The sequence below is a fragment of the Sciurus carolinensis genome, chromosome 2, assembly GCF_902686445.1.
Source record: "Sciurus carolinensis chromosome 2, mSciCar1.2, whole genome shotgun sequence".
Lineage (NCBI taxonomy): Eukaryota > Metazoa > Chordata > Mammalia > Rodentia > Sciuridae > Sciurus > Sciurus carolinensis.
Window position 1 is genome coordinate 97,058,486 of NC_062214.1, and position 19,400 is coordinate 97,077,885.

Sequence of the window (19,400 nt, forward strand, 5' to 3'; positions counted from 1 at the left end):
TTAGATTAGCACGACTGTGTCTCAAAAGGACAATTCTTAGATCACAATATAGGTCATGTCCTTAAGAAACAGAATAAGTAATGAAATCAATGTCAATTACACAGAACTTCCACATTTACATGACACCAATGACAATCAGTAAAACATATTAAATAAAGCTTTTGTAATGTGCTCAGCCACAGCACTAGTAAGAAAGAAAAACAACATCATAAAACATAGAGATTCTTTTGAATCAGGTTTTACAAAAAGGTCAAATAACTGCTTATTTAAAAAGAAGAAGAATGCTATCCAAACTGGAAAAAAAACCTTGGGCTTATTTCAGACCAAACAACATGAACTTTCATTTGAGAAAGGGGGGAAACAGGGTGTTCTGCAAGGGGCAGGGAGACAGGGGAAGAACGATTAACCATAAAGGTTTTGCCAAAACATAGAGTTTAAGTGATAGGTCTCACTCTGCAAAGTACATTTCACTTTTGCAGATCAAACCTTTAATCTCAACATGAATTAAAGTGCTTCAAACAATCTCTACAACATCTAAATGTACCATTAGCTTTTAATCAAACAGTGCCAAAAGAAATATTGTTGAATGTAAGTAAAATCTGCCTAAAACCAATTTTTAATTACCATATACACACAACTGTTAAGACAAACAGTAAAGCAACCCTGAAATAATGCTTACCTGCCCCAGAAAACACAAAATATTCAATGCTTGAAGTAACGGACACTGCCAAAACCAATGGTTAAAAAACTGTTATTTTCTTTTTGACACCAATAACAAGAGCTCTTTATCTAAAAGAGGGTTCCAAATTTCTGGATGTTAGTTCCTCAAGCTAACCCAGGAAAGTCCTAGAAACCTCTAGAAACTCAGAAACTTTCCTCTGGATACTTACGTGTCCCTCTTGGACAAGGGAATTAAAAAATGTCTCTGACCACAGGAGCTTTGAGAAAACTACTTGCAGAGAAGCACCAACTTACCCATCAGATTTGAGTTCATGAAAGGTGTTGGGGACAAGCCTTCATGAGTCCCTAATCGACTGTCATTCAAGTGATCACTGTAATGAGGGCTGTCTGTAAAACCCTAGGGGAAAAAAAAGACCAGAGTATTAAAGAGATTATTTGGTAGTCCTGCTAACTGAACATAATGACACTTACCTAGTTAATACACAGACTTACAAATTGTTATTCCTAACCAAGATCCTCATTTATTATTTAAAAACAGAATGGAATATTCCTTTTATTCCTCTTAAGGTTTTAAAGTAAATTTTTTTTAATTTATTGATATTAAAGTTTCTGAAAACAAATACCACAAACCCAATGTTTTTATTACCAGTGCTTCTGACAAGAGGAAGGAGCTATCAAAATTCTATAAACTATTACTAAAATTATCTCTATAATCTCATTACATACAAAAGGAAAGTTCTATAGATCACTGAGTAGTAATAAGTTAGGAAATTATTATCATTATTTTTTCTCTGCTCTTGCACCTTATGAACAAAGGGTTAGGCAATAAGTTTTATCTAAAATACTAAAAATAATCCACAATCAGTATATTGGAAATAAATTCTTTCCTAAATAGCAAACAATTACTTAGAAAGGTCTGCTTATATTCCTTTTAATATTTGTATAACAAGATACACTCCTATAAAAGCTGAACCATGTAAAAAAGAACACACAAAAAAAATAAATAAAAAAGGAGAACACGATAGATATAACTCATTTAAACTCTTAAGTTTGAAAAAAGAAACTGCAAACACCATGAAGACAATATAGTTAATGCTATCATTTCATACAGCTATTACTCAATTTCTCTTTATAGCTTACCAGATTTTCTAAAAACAAAACAGGGTAAAGATAAAGTTTACAAAATCCCTGTGAATTAAAATCTCCTGGTTCTCAGACTCTTATACAAAGTAAAGCATCACCTCCAAAATCACATTGTTTCTACACAAGTCTTTGAATACCAGTTAATTAAAAATGCAAGTGATACCTACCTCTTTGCCAATTCAAAACCACAAAGTAAAGATCAAAAAAACTTAGAAGAGGCCCAAGTAAGAAAGAAAACCACCCTGACTCACAGAAATCAGAAACCATCAAAAATCCCCTGGGACTATAAAATGATGAATGTACAATCAATGAACATTTATCATTATCCAAACTGCAGGTTAACATTCAAGAAGACATTAATAGGGCTGAAAGAGGTCTCAGTACCTTTGTAGGCATGTTCTCAATTCAAAGAACTAGAAACCAAGAGCTAAATAACTATCAAATCATTACAACTGCTTATGGATGTATGTCACAACTTCTTGTGCCATGCAGTTTTAAGATTTTTTTTCTGGGGGTGCTAACTCCCAAATGAATCTGTTTCATTTCTATCTTCTTTAGAAACACCAATAACACATGAGACAGACAAAAGAAGTATCTGGATGAGATTTACAACTTGGTTATGACCACAAGGGTGTCCTCAGTAACCACAACCCTAGACCCACATGTGATAGCCAAAAGCACAGAAAGTTACATACAAAATAGGATGGCTCCCAGAAAGGCCACTCCGTGAAGTTTACTTTCATTCTTAAAATGAACACACTGTCAAGTGCTAAGTAACATACATTGTCTTGCATGTATCTGGATATTCTGATACCCCTTCCTACTGTCATTCTTAGGCACAAGGTCAAAATAATGCATCAAAACCTATAAAACATTCACTGAAATACTGCTTAACATCATAAAACAATATTACTCTAGAAAAATGCTAACTTCAATATGTTTGTACATCAACTAATTGTTCACACTACATTTGAAAGATAAAGGTTAAATTATTATGTTTCAGCTTTCTTAATTTTTCGTTCTCTTCATTCTAGTACAGTAAAAAGAGCTTTCTTTTCCCTTCACAGCTATAAAAGTACTAAAGTTGACTTACAATTATTTCCTAAAGCACCTTCGAACAAATAAATCTGTTTTAAATACATATTTATGATCTGTCAAATTATTGTACATAGTTTAATAACTTTAACATGCAAACATGACTTTCTGTACCCATACCAAAGAACACAATAAATATTTAACTGTCAACCATACAAAAATATAGTAAATATTGTAGTTAATTCACACACAATCACATATTACAGGACAGAGAACAAAATTTACTACAAGATTGTTTCACAGCAATCAACTGTTTGACAATCTCACATATAAAATCTGGGACTGGCACGCTGCATCACAGAGTATAGACAAAAGCATGAGCTTTTTTCTTCATGTAAGTAAGATTTGAATATGAGTCCTCAATATTTGCCTTTTCATTGACTACATGCACATAATGTTAATCCACATATTAAATAAGAGTAAGGTATAATGGCACATTTAAAATAAAATTAACAGAAATTTAAATAACGTACACACAAACACACACACAAAACACACACACACCCCTTAGAGTCTCATCTTAATGAATATAATTTCCTTTAAAATCTATTGCCTAAGAGGCAAGAAAAAAAATAGGTCTTCATCTACAGATACATACTGCTGCTGGGGAAAGGGACAAAGAGACAGAACTCAGAAATGGGTGCCACAGTGCTAGACCAAAACCTCACTTCAAAAACTGAGATTACTCATCACTGCTTCTACAGAGTAGTGGTGATCCTACCCTGAATATAACTTGTGGTGAACTTAGATGAATACTTAGAAATAATTTACAAACATTTACATAAGATTACCAGGGAACACATTTTTACTGTCAGTTCTAGAAAGATCCACAAATATTAGCATGGTAATGCATCATCCAGCTGTATGAGACCTAGAGCAGTGCTCTGCAAACTTGAAGAATCCTATCAATACAATAGAGACTCTGTTAAAATGCATATTAAGATGCATAAGGTTGGGGTGGGGCCTAAGATTCTGCACTTCTAAAAAGTAAGTTAATACTGCCAGTGCATGGATAACATTTCTAGTAGCGAGAACTTAAGATAGTGTGGAAATAAAGATCTCTTTTACATATGGAAAATAAACCATTTGTATATGAGGTATCCCCTTAAAGCTCCTCTGTTAATGCAGAATGTTCAGAGATAAATGACTGGACTGTGAGAGCTGTAACCTAGTAAGTTCATCCTACTTTGAATGGACTAACTAGGTGGTAACTATAGGCAGGTTGGGCAAGGCTGGAGGAGGTGGGTAACCAAGGAATGTACCCTGGAAAAATTCATCTTCCTTGTGACCCCTCCACCCTCTATCTGCTTTTCAGCCACCATGAGCTGAACAGTTTTACTCTGCCATGATATTGTGCCTCACCCTGGGCACAGAGCAATACTGTCAGCCAACATTTCCCCTTTGAAACTGTGAGCCCAAATACACTTTTCACCTTCTAAGTTGTTCTCCTTGGGTATTCTGGACACAGTCACAGAAATCTGACTATGCAATTCAGAAGCCTTTGGAGCTGGTTTATGAGAGAAGATTGCAAAGGTATGAAGATGTACACTGGAGAAGCCTTAGAATTTTTTAAGTAGACCTTATAAAACATCAAAATGCAGACAGTAAAGACTGCTCATGAGGTTTCAGAGGAAGTGATGATTTTACTGGGAATTGGACTAGAGGCCATTCATGTTACATTCTGGCAAAAAACTTGTCTATGTTTTGCCCGTGTTCTAAGACTGTGAGGCTGAATTTTAAAATGATACATTCATTAATCTGGCAGAGGAAATTTTGAGGCTGTGCAGCAGTCAGTGGCATGGATTTTGCTGCTAGTTTTTAGCAAGGTTTAATGTGAGAAAAAGAAGCGGGAACAGTTGAAGGATTTTTTTTTAAATGTTATTGTAATTTTTAGACCTTTATTTATTTTTATGTGATGCTGAAGATCAAACCTAGTGCCTCACACATGCTAGGCAAGCTCTCTACCACTGAGCTACAACTGCAGCCCTGAACTGCAAGATTCTTTAAGAAATTTTTAATTTGTTCTAATTAGTTATAAAGGACAGTAGAATACACTTTGACCCATCGTACATAAATGAAGTATAACTTCTCATTCTTCTGACTGTACATGATGTAGGTTCTTTGACATCGGCTTACTTCACTTAGCAAGATATTCTCCAGTCCATCCACTTCAGGGCAAATGCCATAATTTTATTCTTCTTTAAGGCTGAGTAATATTCCATTGTATATATGTACCACACTTTCTTTATCCATTCACCTACTGAAGGGCATCTAGGTTGATTCTGTAGTTTAGCTATTGTGAATTGAGCTGCTACAAACATTGATGTGGCTGCATCACTGTAGTATGCTGGTTTTAAGTCCTCTGGGTATAAACCCAGGAGTGGGACAGCTGGATCAAATGGTGGCTCCATTCCAAGTTTTCTGAGGAATCTCCATACTGCTTTCCAGAGTGGTTGCACCAATTTGCAGTCCACCAGCGATGTATGAGTATACCATTTTCCCCAAATTCTCACCAACATTTATTGTTCCTTGCATTTTTGGTAACTGCCATTCTGATTGGAGTGAAATGGAATCTCAGTGTGGTTTTTATTTGCATTTGTCTAATTGCTAGAGAGATTGAACATTTTTTCATGTATCTGTTGATCGATTATATTTCTTCTTCTGTGAAGTCTGTTCAGTTCCTTAGCCCATTTATTGATTGGGTTATTTTTTTGGTGTTAAGTTTTTTGAGTTCTTTACATATCCTGGAGATTAATGCTCTGAGATGCATGTGGTAAAGATTTTCTCCCATTCTGTAGGCTGAGTTGAAGGAGTTTTTTAAAATTGCAGTTTGGTCAGAAAAATGTCTGTAAAACTAGGGTCAAGAAAGGTATGGTTGTTGTAGAGATTACAGTCACTATAGAGATGCTAAGTGCTTTATGCAGAGAAAAAGGGAAAGATGGCTTGAGGATGTCTCAGGAATTTGAAAGAACCTGGGGCATCTTGCTTACACAGATGGGGCCTAGGAAGATGTTTCAAGTTTTTCAAAGGCCACTGCAGCTGTGATATATGGGGACCCAGATAACTATGTGAACTGGCAGCAGACCCTGATGTCACTCAATGGTGCTGGTTCTTCAGGAATGCAGAATGCTGGAGTTAAGAGATCTTTAACAAAGGAGGCCAGAAATGTATAGGAGTTTCAGAAACCCTGCAGACAACCTCTGAGAGGGTGACACATGAAGCTGTGTAGATAAAGTCAAAGCTGGAACACAGGAGTTAAGAGATGCCATTAACATGCACTGTTGACAAGGAAACCTACAGGCAACACAGATAGCCAGACTAAAAAAGAGAAGTCATGTGGGTTATAACCAGCAAAGTCAAAGGGGTAGGGCTGTGCATGTCCTTTGGAAAGCACATCTTGCCCACATGTTTCCTAGACTCTGCATACGGAGTTACAGGACCCATTTGCCTAGCTGGATTTTGGTCTTGTTTTGGTTACATCCCTTCTTTCTATGCCTATATCCTTCTTTTGGAATAGAAATGCTATATATGTGTCATATGTTTTTGATCTTTTCAGGGGCTCCGACTCAAGAGTTTGCCTTGAGTCTCAAATGAGACCAGATGTGGGTTTTTCATAATGTTAGAACTGCTAAGATTATGCAGACCCTTAGATACAAACTAAATGCATTTTGCATTGAGATGAACATAAGCTTTTGAGGACCCAGTACAGAATGTTGTGGTGTAGATATGAGATTTCCCATACAAATGCAAAAATGTTCAGAGGTGAGATGATTGGATTTGTGAGAGCCGTAACCTAAACAATTCACCCTCCTTTGAAAGGACTAACTAGGTGGTAATTGATGACAGGTGGGGTGTGGCTGGAGATGGGTTACTAGGGGTGTACCCTCAAAAGGTTCATCTTCCCTGTGGTCTCTCAGTTTTCCGGCTGCCATTAACAATGGAAAGTATGCCACCACCATTCCCTTCCCCCATGATATTCTACTTGACCTCAGTCCCAGAGTAATAGAGTCAGCTGTCCATAAACTGAACCTCTGAAACGGTAAGCCAAAATAAACTTCTCTTCATCTAAGTTGTTGTTTTTAGGTATTTTGGTGACAACAACAAAAACCTAACACAAGAGAAATTCAAGTATAGAAAGGTAACAGCCAGGTAAGCCTTCCAAGCTCCACCCCCAGAACCACTTTAAAATATTGCAAATTTCCAGATAACAAATTAGGAAGAAATCTGGTAGACAAGAGAAAATCCAAGGTGATTAGAATAACAAAATGTTATTATGTATGCATGTAATTCATGCATGTATTTTTAAGTAGAAGGTAACTTCTCAAATAGAGCCTCAATGAAAGAAATCTATTAGATAACCAGGAATTTAAAACAGCAGACTTGTTAATTATCACACAGTTAGACAATGAGCATGGCTGCCCATTAGTAGAAAAGGCAAAAGGGAAGGATGCCCTAACCTAGTGCAGTCCACGGGCTGACGATATAGCAGGGAACAAAGCAAATAAAAAAAAAGCAGCAACCTTCAAAGGGCTAGAGAACACCCTCAGGAGGTGACTGGCTTAAGGAAGTAGTAGAAGAGACGGGAAGGAACAAGGGTAAGCAAGCAATAAATGTCTCTCAATCAGATCACTCAATGGGACAAGTAAATGAATGTTAAACCAGTGAGATCACCAAATACAAAACTATCATGGTACACATTTTAATTGATAGTTATTATACTATGGATTGGGGGGTGTGGCTCTGTAGTGGGGTGCCTGCCAAGCATGTGCAAGGTCCTGATCCCCAACACCACACCACATACACACAAAGATACTACACTAATATAAAAATGATCAAACCTGATCCCCTGAGACTTTTAATGAAGATACCCCTGAGACTAAGTAATTAAGTATTACTATAAGATTAACAGTTAATGAAAATGAGATTTTTTTCATATGTGAGATGATAGCCATTATAAAGGCAAAGCGAGGGCTTGGGTTGTGGCTCAATGGTAGAGCACTTGCCTAGCGCATGTGAGATCTCAGCACCACATAAATAAATAAAGTTTTTTTTAAAAATGCCTAATTTAAAATAAAATAAAGGCAAAACAATACTATTAGAATCATTTATTAGACTAGCTTTTCACTATGCTCTTTACCACAAAAAATATTTTCCAAATACCCTCTAAAAAATAATTGTTGCTGCATACCTGTAATCCCAGCTACTCAGGAGGCTGAGGCAGGAGGATCTTAAGTTTGAAGCCAACCTTGGCAACTTAGCAAGACCCTAATTTGAAAATAAAAATATTTGTAAAAGAACTGGGGTGTAGTTCAGTGGTAGAGTTCTTGCCTAGGAACAGTGAGCCCCAGGGTTCAAACTCCAGTATGAAGGAAGGGAGGTGGGAAAAATACTTAAGAGATTAATAAACAATGAAATCATTATTAATAAAAGCTGATACATGGAGAAATTAAAAAACTTCAATTCTAAAATGTCTAGATCACTGCTTAATTTATACCTCTCAGGTTCATTTATGAGTACGGAACACTTCATAAAAACTTTGCTATTATGAAATGTGTTCTATAAAAAGCATTTCATACTTCTGTCTATGCTCATTTTATGGTAAAAGAATTTAGAAATATTAATTCCTACTACACTATGACAGCAGACGCAAAGAGATCAATCAAAGCTGCTTCCATATTTAAACTAAAAAGCACATAATCAAATCTTTTGTTCCATCACAAATCAAAAAGCCTAGAGCAGTAACCTAGTTCTAATTATTTTATTTGGTATTTTATAGAAGTACCAAAAACATATGATCTTTTCCCTTCCATCTGGTGAGGTCTTACTATATTGCCCAGGATGGCCTTGAACTCCTGGGCTCAAGTACTCCTCCTACCTTGGGATTACTTGGGCTGGGATTACAGCATATGCCATTACTCCTGGGTTAATCTGGAAAAGGTGGGTATACTGTATGATGAACCCATGAAGCACTTAACCACTGAACCACATCCCCAGCCCTTTTCATTTTTTATTTTGAGACAGTGTCTTGCTAGGTTGCACAGGCTCTCATTAAGTTGCTGAGGCTGGTCTTAAATTTGTGATCCTCCCGCCTCAGGTTCCTGAGTCATTAGGATTACAGGCATTTTGCACAGTCCAGCAGGGCTTACATTTTCAAATAGCTTATTTTAAAAAAATTATTTCACCCAGCCCATAAGAAAAGTGTAACCATGAGAAGGCCACCTCTAGTTCAGAAGAGATCCATGATCTTTCTAACCTTTTTATTTCTTTGTATAAAAACATTTGTCTAAATTCTATTTTAGAATATTGTAATGCTTTTCAGTGGTGAAAAAGGGAAGGTAAAAAGACTTTTCCAATAAAGATACACTTTCCCAGAAAAGCTTTCCCTGATCCCAACCAGACCAAATTCAGGTGAGCTCATTCTGTGTTCCCTAGGCAGTAAGCATTTCCATCACACTCCTGTTCATACTTCTTGAAATTGCCTATTTAATTATCCATTTAAATTATGCCACAATTATCTGTTATAACTGCACAGTACAGCGTAGTTAAAATGTGGAATTTTTCTGGAGCCAGATTGGCAGATCTGAACTCCATTTTTGCCACATACTAGCTGTTTGACTTGGAGCAAATTAATCTTTCTTGCCTGGGTTTCCTTGTTTGTGTAATAGAGATAATAAAACTAGACTACTCTCATCTCACAGATTGCAAAAGGATTAAATCAGTTAATAAACATAGCCCTTAAGTTCTCAGAACATAGAAAATACACAATAAATGCTAGCCATTATCATCTTAGTTAGAGATTACTATGTCATACAAATTCTAAGAGGGCAGGGACCATGTCTGTGGGGTCCCCCCCCCACACAACTGAATTCCCAGAATAATATCTGGCACATACATGGCAAGTGCTCAATAAATGACAGAGGGATAGGGTTTTCAACTGTTAAATCTTTAAAATGCTGCAGAGCTTAAGATTTTATAAATGTTCAGTTTCTCAATAAAACAATAGTAACTATCATAAAGAAGGTTTATCAGCTACTAGTTTATCTAACTGGTTTGAACAAGTAACCAGGGACTTTTGGTTATTCTAAGAGCCAAAGGATTTCACATTAAGTTATATCATCTCTTAAAGGGCCTAAACCAATAGAATCTACAAAAAGTCATCAGCAAGCTCCAGAAGATGTCTGGATATAAATAAACGAGAAAAAATGGAAATATAAATAAGAATAAATCAAGTTTAAAAGAAAAGCATCCTTATAATATTTATGTACTTATCACTATGATAAATCACCAAAATAAATGCCTAAACATATAAGGCTATTCTTTCTTGAAACTGATGCTTAAAGGTCGTATGGTTTAGATAAGTTTCCCTCAAAGGTCCTGTGTTAAAGGTGTGGTCCCAACTGGTGGCACTATTAGGAGTTGGTGGAACCTTTGGAGTTGGGGCCTAGTAGGAGGAAGTGAAGTCACTGAGGTTTGCCTTTGAAAGGCACACTGGAACCATGGATCCTCCTCTTCCTCTCTGCTTCATGGCTGCCATAAGGTGAGCCGCTTCCTCCACCACACAGTCCTACCATACTGTACTGCCTCCACACAGGCCCAAAAGTAAAGGGGCCAACAGACTATAGACTGAAACCTCCAAAACTGAGAGCAAAAATAAACCTTATAGTTGAGGGGTATTTTGTTATAGTAATGGAAAGCAGACTAACACAAACAGACTGTCTTACTCAGTTAAATGCTCCTCTGGCAAAGAGAAGAACACTGACTTGGTAAGTCAGTTACCTGAGAGCGGTCTGTGCTGTATGGCTCGAGGCTCTACCGCAAGTGACAAGCATGCTAATGGGCACCGAGCATTAAAATTATTAAACTAAAAAAAAATGAAAAATGAGCAATGCTACAGTTAATAAGTCAGGTCTACATCTGAAAAAGCCACTTAATAATTCATATTTTAAGTTTCTATTGTCCTTTAACTGATCAGGTGCTAATATACAATGAACCACCCTAATAGGAAGATTGACTTTTTTAATTTTATGTGGTTTTAGTATAGCTGAACACTTCAGAGTTACAGCTTTGATATAAATAAATTCTGGTATGATTAAATAAATAAAATTTATTCAGAAAGTACAATATACATGAATTTATAGTACTTGTCCAAATATTACCAGCATGCAAATTATTTTGTTGTTTGGGAGATTGATTTTTGTGATCCAGGTCCAAAAACTCCTTAAGGGCAAGAACAGCACCAAACTTTGGTATATAATTAAGGGCTTAAATTTCCATTACGTGACCTTAATGATAAATCATCAGGTAATTTTTTTTTTTTTTTCATGAAAAAGAAACAGTTTCACAGTATTACTTTAACCCTGGACTGAAGAGAGTCTTGAATGGGCATAGGTAGGAGAAGGAAAATCAACAACTTTTAGAGATGGAAAGAATACTCAGAAGTATGATGGATACATGAAATACTGCTTGTGGAAGGACATGAATAACTTTTCAACATGAGATACCAAATCATCACCAAAAATGCTACTCCTGTTGAGTCCTAAGTTCAGTCCATCCATACTCACAAGTTTACTGAAGTAAATGCTAATACCATCTGTTAGAAAAAAATCATAGTTCTCTGGCCTATAGTTTCTGGATTTTATCTTATAGCCCTCATAGGAAAAAATATACTAAGCAAAAAAAAAAAAAAAAAAAAAAAAAATACAACTGTTATGTGATGTGATTTTAAAACCCTAAGAAACCATGTAGTTCACACTTACTTTACCTATTGTACAGATGATGAAAGACTAGTAAGGTGAATGTTTTGTTCCAGATCTGTAAGCAAAGGATTGGCAAAGATGGGGTTAATAAAGATGCCATATACCAAATACCAATTATCAATTCATAGGGGATTATAAAGCTAACAACATGAAGTGGCAAGTATAGCAGAAGGGCCTCATTTCACTTAACCTCAAGGTATCCTAATCAAGATTACAAAACAAACTCTGAATAACAACTTTGAGCAAGAAACTCTCTATTTTGCACCAGTATTATATGTTATATAAAATATCACTTGCTTCTAAAATTCTTGTTCACTTCATTCAGTAACAATGAACAAATCTCTTTCTTTGTGCTTCTAAGAACCTTATTTTCCGCAAACTGTTTCCATAGTGTTCTACTTTCTATATTGTTCAATTCTGAATTATCTTTACACTTAAAACAAATCTTAAAAGCAGAGAATGTCTTTGGCATTGAATTACAATCCTGCTTATAGATTTTGAAAGTTAATTTCTTCAGCAAGTCTATATCAAACCTACAAGTCCTAACACAGGGTACATTAAAAGTGTAGAACATCCTTCTACTGCAAGTACATAAGGAAATAAAATGTTTATTAAAATATTAATCCATTTATACTGTACTATTGTCTACATAATACAAAGATAAAAGTGTAAATTAATAATAATGCTGCTACTTTAGTTTACAAATTATAAAAAGCAGTATCTGATGAATTGGTCTCTACAAGAACAGAGGAAAACAACACTTAAATGAACAAGGTGACATTCAGTGAATTAAAGAAATATTTTAGTCCATACTATGCCATTACCATCCAAGGTGGCAGACACTAAATTCAAGAAGAAACATAATATTCCGCTGTTGGTTTCTAATGTTTAATTTTTTTCTTGATTCTTATTAACTGGCAAAACATTACAGAGGTTAAGTACCTTCCAATTCAGGAATGGCTGCTTCACTTAAAATAAAATTTTAAATAGGGAAAATATAACTCAATTAGAAAATTATCTGTCAAAAACTATACTATGAAATATAATGTAACACATAAAAAATTTGAGGAAAACTGATTAGTTTTCCACATAGTGACTTCAGACTTACATGTATAAGGTTTGTCAGAAAGTTATGTTTATGCTAATAGATTAAAATGTTATATTTGCATTAACAAAGTTTTTAAATGCCATATTTTTTTAAAGGAAAAAATAGAACAAGAAGCAAAGGAAAGTAAAGTGCTTTCTTGTCTAACTTAACTGAAAAAAAAAAAAAAATCTTCCCTCTAATTTTTGTTCCTTCTAGTGCAATACTGAACATGTTTTAAACCGTATTACTTAAAATCCCTCACAGATTCTCCATTTTCCTTTAGCAGGCGCTTCCTTTACAGTAACTCTGGATAATCTGTGTCAGGGCTAGTTAAAGTACAGTGTGTAGACTGATGATGAACCAAGGACAGTTGGTTATCAATAAACAAGGTAAACAAAGGAACTTTGAAGGAGTTTTTCAGACACCATCTAAAGTAATATGACAGAACAATTTTATGTGGTTTTAGTATATAATAAAAATAAACCTGAACCTTGGATTTTATAAAATTAATTACTTTTAAAAATGTACTATAAAATATGTGATATATAAATTTTTTGAGGAATCCCAATCTTGGTTTAATCCTAAACTCAGTTCCACCTTTTCACCTGTAAAAGGTTCTGTGTTCACCTATAACAGGTTTATTAAAAGATTACATACACATTATTACACAATTTATCCTAATTTTGCCTTCTAAAAATTTATTCTTTATTGTATTTTTGAAAAGTATCGTTCTAAAGATACTTTTTTTGTAAAAAGTCAGTCCTTCACAGGTTCAGAAGCACTAATTCATATCTTTAGTATTAAAAATGTGGTTCTCAGGCTGGGGCTGTAGCTCAGTGGCAGAGAGTTTGCCTAGCATGTGTGAGGCACTGGGTTCAATCCTTAGCATCACATAAAAATAAATAAAATAAAGGAATTGTGTCCATCTACAACTAGAAAAAAAATTTTTTTAAAGTGGTTCTCAGTTACTTTGGAAAATTCATGGCACCTGTTCCAATTCAAAACTTCTGGAAAAATCTTAAGATTCAGTGACCTAAACTCCTCATTATAAAAAGATCTTCAAAAGCTGAGCAAGGTCATACTAGCCTGTAATCCCAGTAGCTCAGGATGCTAGGGCAGAAGGATCTCAAGTTCAAAGCCAGCCTCAGCAAAAGCAAAGTGCTAAGCAACTGAGACCCTGTCTCTAAATAAAATACAAAATAGGGCTGGGAATGTGACTCAGTGGTGGAGTATCCACCACCCACCCCCTGCAAATCTTCAAGAGATTAATAAACAATTTGTAGTTTGAGAACTAATCCATATTATCTTGTAAGCCATGGGGCCTCATACAATGTAAAACAATATAAGCTCTATTATTTCTTTTTTCTACCATCAGCACCATATCAAAGCCAAAGAGCTCACATTTTAAAGTCCTGATTCTGCCTTCACGTTTTTAAAAAACTGGAGAACTTTACCTAACTGAAAGTTTATATCTTCTATAAATCTTAAATATGATTAAGTAAATATTTTTTTGTATTTATGAAACTAATTAAAATAAAACTTAAACTACCTTTATTGAAACTCATGCAGTAAGAAGAAAAGACATCAGACAATTAGCAATGCTGTGTTTTTACACTAAAATATTTTAAAGTGATATCCCTCTAGGGACAATATTATCCATATGTTAAATGTTTATTTTTTTAAAACAGGTGGGGAAAACTGGAACAAAAACAGTATATATTATCCTACTATTTAATCTTGTAAAAGTTACAGGGAAAACAACTAAAAATTAAGTATAAAAAGTGTTCAAGGCCAACCTGGACAGCATAGTGAAACCCTGTATCAGAGAAGGGAAGAAAAGAGAGAAGGGGAGGAAATGGGGAGAGGGAAGGGAAAGGGGATGGGAAGAGACACAAATTTCTTTACTTTTCTATATTTTCCAAAATGTCTAAGATAACCATTTGTTTCTTTTCTAAAAGACACATAATTTGTTTTTCCTTTAATATGATTACAGTAAGCTATTTCATTGTTGAGAGTTAGGAATATACAAAAATAGCATCAACCAAAACAGGAGGAAAAGCTCCCACTGTACCTCCACTGAAATGCAAACTCAATGACATTTTGACAAATTTTTTTCCAATTTTTAAATGTCTCTAAAGTTTTTCAGACATACAAAATTGTACTAAACAATCATGGGTCCGTGACTCAACAAATAAAACACTACCAATAAAATTTAAACCCCTATTTCTCTTAAATTCTTCTTAGAAGCAAACAATATCATAAATTTGTTCTATCATTTTCATACATTACTTTGTACTCTCATTACATATGTATATTCCCTAATATATAGCATGATTTTTCATGTTTTAAATTTTTATCTAAGTAATATCAAAAATTTTTTTCTTTATTCACTAAACATGCACTATGTAAGGTTGATGTATGTTGATAATAGATAGCACTGGTACATACATGTCATATTGTACAATATTTATAAATACATCACACTTTACTCAACCAGCCCCCTTTGATGATTTTTCATTTGCTTCTATGTTTTACGTATTAAAAACAAGGCTACCATAACATTTTAGGTTTCCTTGTACCTACATGAGGATTTATGTGAAATTTTCTCTAACAGTTAATAACTAGTAGTAAACTTGCTTGGCTATTGGGTTTGTACATCTTCAAATTTCATAGATGTTGCCAAACTCTTCTCCAAAACAGAAATATACTACTGTATATATACTACTATCTTGAGTGGAATAATAAGCTTCTACCACAAAACCCCAAACTTACGAAAGAAAGTTTCCAAAGTCTACATATAAGCTATATTTAATTTATGACACACTTCCCAGATGGTTAAAAACAACAACAACAAAGTGATCATGATTACATTTATTCATTTAGTCCTTAGTACAGCCATATTCTTGTCTGAAATAATCCAACCTGGGTCCAAAGGTAATCTTTTGCCTTAATAATTAAATTTTGGGGATACATCTGTTAAATGAATTAATTTTCACAAGGATCCTCAGTTCACCTTAAGGTTCTAAAATTAAAACTATATATATAACTTCATGTATTTGAGGTAGGGTAGAAGAAATGAAAAAAACAGGTGGAAAGGAGACATAAAGGAAGAATGAGGAAATGCAACTTTCAAGTTTGCATACTTTTTCCAGGCCTGTTGCTCTCCAACCCAGTCTCTCTTCCAGGCCTGTTATTCCCAAATTTATGGGAAATCTATATATTTTAAACTTACCATAAGTTTACTCACTTATGATAATTATCTTATACACTATTAACTAACCCACCAATAAACAGATTAGGCAGAGAAAAATATGACATTTTAAGAAACAAACCTAAAATTTAGGGGACTTTCCAACATTATCTACTTATCTGATAATAGGGACCATGTCAGCCTAAAGATGCTGACAATGACCAGACCACTATAAACCATCTTGTGATCTCCAGACTGATATCATCCTTTCATAAAGCCCCATTCCCACTCCCCACTAACCTTCCTAAGGTGGAACAACAAAAACCTTGAAATGGCCCCCATTCTCTCTTGAATGTATATCCCCCTTGCTTTCCTAAATAAATATATCTTTGCCTCTACATGTGCTGAAATCTCTTCTGTCACATGTATCAAGGGCCCTGCTGGTGCAGTCAAGTCCCACAACTTCCAGGAACTTCTTAGGGTTCTCTTCTAGAGATATTTCTTTTGTGGTGACAGTATTGATATACCAAAATTTGACAAAAGTACAATATATTTTGCTTGTTGACAGTATCCTGTCTTGATTCCCAGCGTTGAATTGGTTGTTATAGCTATGGCAACAGTGTCAGCTGTTGATTTTAAATTCTGACCTATGACCACAATACTTAGTTCACAGTCCAGGAGTAAAAACAGTACTGCATGTCCTGGTAGGACCTACAGGACAATGCTTTTGAAATCTGTTATCTGTCACAGTGATTTTGAATATGTGGATGCCATTTATGCTCATTCTTCCTGCCCTCGTGACTAAGGCCAGTCCATTTTTAAGGGTAAGCTCAAATTAAAAGGATAACAGTGCAACAATATTCCTTTAAGTGTCTGACTCAAATAGGTGCTGAATACCTGGCCTGGACTCATTTCCCTAAAGGTAAAAGCATATAAATCATAGTTGAAGGATCAGTAATTCCTTCTAGGAATACTCACCAAATTTTCCCTCATCCTCCTAAGTCAAAGTTTTATATGCCAATATTAATAATAACAACATGAGCATAAAGATAATACTACTTGCCAGTACTTGAACAAAAGGTATCACTGACTCAATCTTTAAAAACCCAAGATTAGTTACTGCTATTCCCAATCCACAGATGAAGAAAGCAGCACATAAAAAGTTTATGTAACTCACCAGAAGTCTGACTGTATAGCAAGATGGGGATTTGAATTCATGGAGGCTAACTCTAGAGCCCACTATGCAATGCTGTCTCTCTAATAATAATTCTCTCTAGAATTATCGTGAATTGAATGGCTCTATGATAGACTGGAGTCATATAAAATGAATGTATTTGATCAAACAGGAATTCACAAGTGATAAAGGAATGAAGGCAGGAAAATGCAAGAACAAAATAAATTAAAAAAATTAAAACTATTCTCTTTGGCAACTGGTGCTCAAAATAGTCAAAAAACTCTTGAGAACTTTTTGAACTTATGGACTCTGGTGATGCATAAGCAAACAAAATGGGAAATGGAAAAATCTCTTTTGATAAGTGTAAATCAACTACAGACAACTTTATTTCCTGCAGAACTTTTCCCTTATCTAAGGTGGGAATACAGTGCAACAATCTTCTAGGATAATGAGATAATTCCCATGAGGGAATACAAATAGAAGTTCCAACAAACTTCTAGAAGAAAATTTCTGCAGCATTAGAAGACTTAGTTGAGTAACTCCAGCAAGATGATGTCTATGATAATGACTTGGAAGTTAGAATTAATATTCATTATCATGAACTGGAAAAGGCTCTATAACTCCATTCCAATATATGGTAACTGAATGGCTTGGTAGTAATGTATTGATATTTGCAAATAATGATAATAATGTGTGTGTGTGTATGAGAGGTGTGTGTGTGCATATAAATACCTTACACACTTGCAGATAACAAAATTCTTAGGAACAGAGCATAAAATCTAACTTCAAGTGGATGTTCAACCAGAAAAGTAGCATCAGAATAAGGTTTCATAGGGAATTCATGATTTGTTCTGCAACACTGAAGCTACCTAGACGTAGCAACTGAAGTCAAGAAGACCTGTAAGAGACAGACCTGTTTTCCTCTTCCTCAATTTCTAGATCTCTGAAATCCATGGTGGTCATCTAGAGAAGAGATCACAGATGCCATGTGGATAATACAAGAAAAAAAGGTAATGAAAGAAATTCTCATTTCTATTTAATACTCAAAGAAGATAGTACTCTGTTTTCTGTTATACAGGTTCTTTTCCAGAGAATTCTTAGAAGCTGAAATGCTAGAACTTCCTTTGAAAAACAAAGGTATTGTCATCAGGTTATGCAAGAGAGATGTAATTAAGTGGTAAGTTAGTATATTTGATACACAAAGTCCTAACTTTTAGAGGAGATTTTTAAATGATAAGTGAGGTTCTGAAAACCAAAACAGGGTCAACTCAATAGACTTCTACTTTAAATGAGTAAGTTAATTAAAGATTTCCTAGAGTTTTTCTTGAATTTGTAATCATTCCTCATTTTGAACTTTTGGAGTTTTCAAATTTAACAAAGCATTAAAATTTTTCTTTCTTTCTTTCCTTCCTTCTCTTTTTTTTTTTTGAAAAAGCATCTAACTTTGTTTTGAGAAACCATTTTTTAAATATTGAAGCCTGAAATATCTCAAATGTAAAATCAAAGAATCTTTCATGTGTTAATGTTTCAAAGATGCATTTAAAGAATTTTTTCTCTTTCAGGTTAGCCCGTACTATTACAGATCAAAGAAATTAAATTCTAAATATCCTCCCATTTTCATGGAACTTCTTTAAATACCATTTACTGACTTCTGCATGTTTGTTATTCTACTTTAAGTTCTTCTAGTATCAGTAGATGAAACCATTTCCTCCTCTAACCAAGAAAGAATAAGTCCTCAGAGTTAGCAACATAGTGCTAAAAAACGGCCACCAGAGACTACTCATTCACCAGTTTGAAAAATACATATCAGACTTGAATAAAACAAACAAATTCATAGGAGTGTTTTTGTGGCCATTCATTTGTCCGGAAATATGCCATAGTTCAGTCATAACATAGTCATTTATCAAATAAAATTATGTGAGTTCTCAAAAAACTGAAAGCAGAAAAATGAAAAAAGTTAGAAGCATAAAAATAGTTCTATCCTTATACCACTCTACCAGAAAGCATGTTCCCTGAAGTGAATGTGAATTGTGGAAGTGAATGTACTGTTCCCTCAGCTAGTATGGCTTTCTGAATGCTTCTCAGTGGATGCATCACAATCCATGATGATGATTCCAGTGTTTAAAGGTAGCATTCTTCACAAAACATGATATTAAAAGCCAAATCAGAAATTTAATCTACTATACAATCAAAGAAATGGCTACCTGATGCTTTATCAAAAGAAAAGTAGACTCGGATGTGTACATATATGTATTTATTTAGTAAAATGAAATT

At 34.7% G+C, this 19,400-nt stretch overlaps 1 protein-coding gene across 13 annotated transcripts in view; it reads right to left on the reverse strand.

Moving 5' to 3' along the window:
• Positions 1-19,400, reverse strand: part of Tcf12 (transcription factor 12) — a 355,814-nt gene that overhangs the window by 171,324 nt on the left and 165,090 nt on the right. For all 13 annotated transcript variants that reach the window (XM_047539600.1, XM_047539603.1, XM_047539606.1 and 10 more), the window contains one exon: positions 976-1,078. In XM_047539600.1, coding sequence (XP_047395556.1) covers positions 976-1,078 — 103 coding nt within the window. The remainder of the gene's footprint in view (positions 1-975; positions 1,079-19,400) is intronic.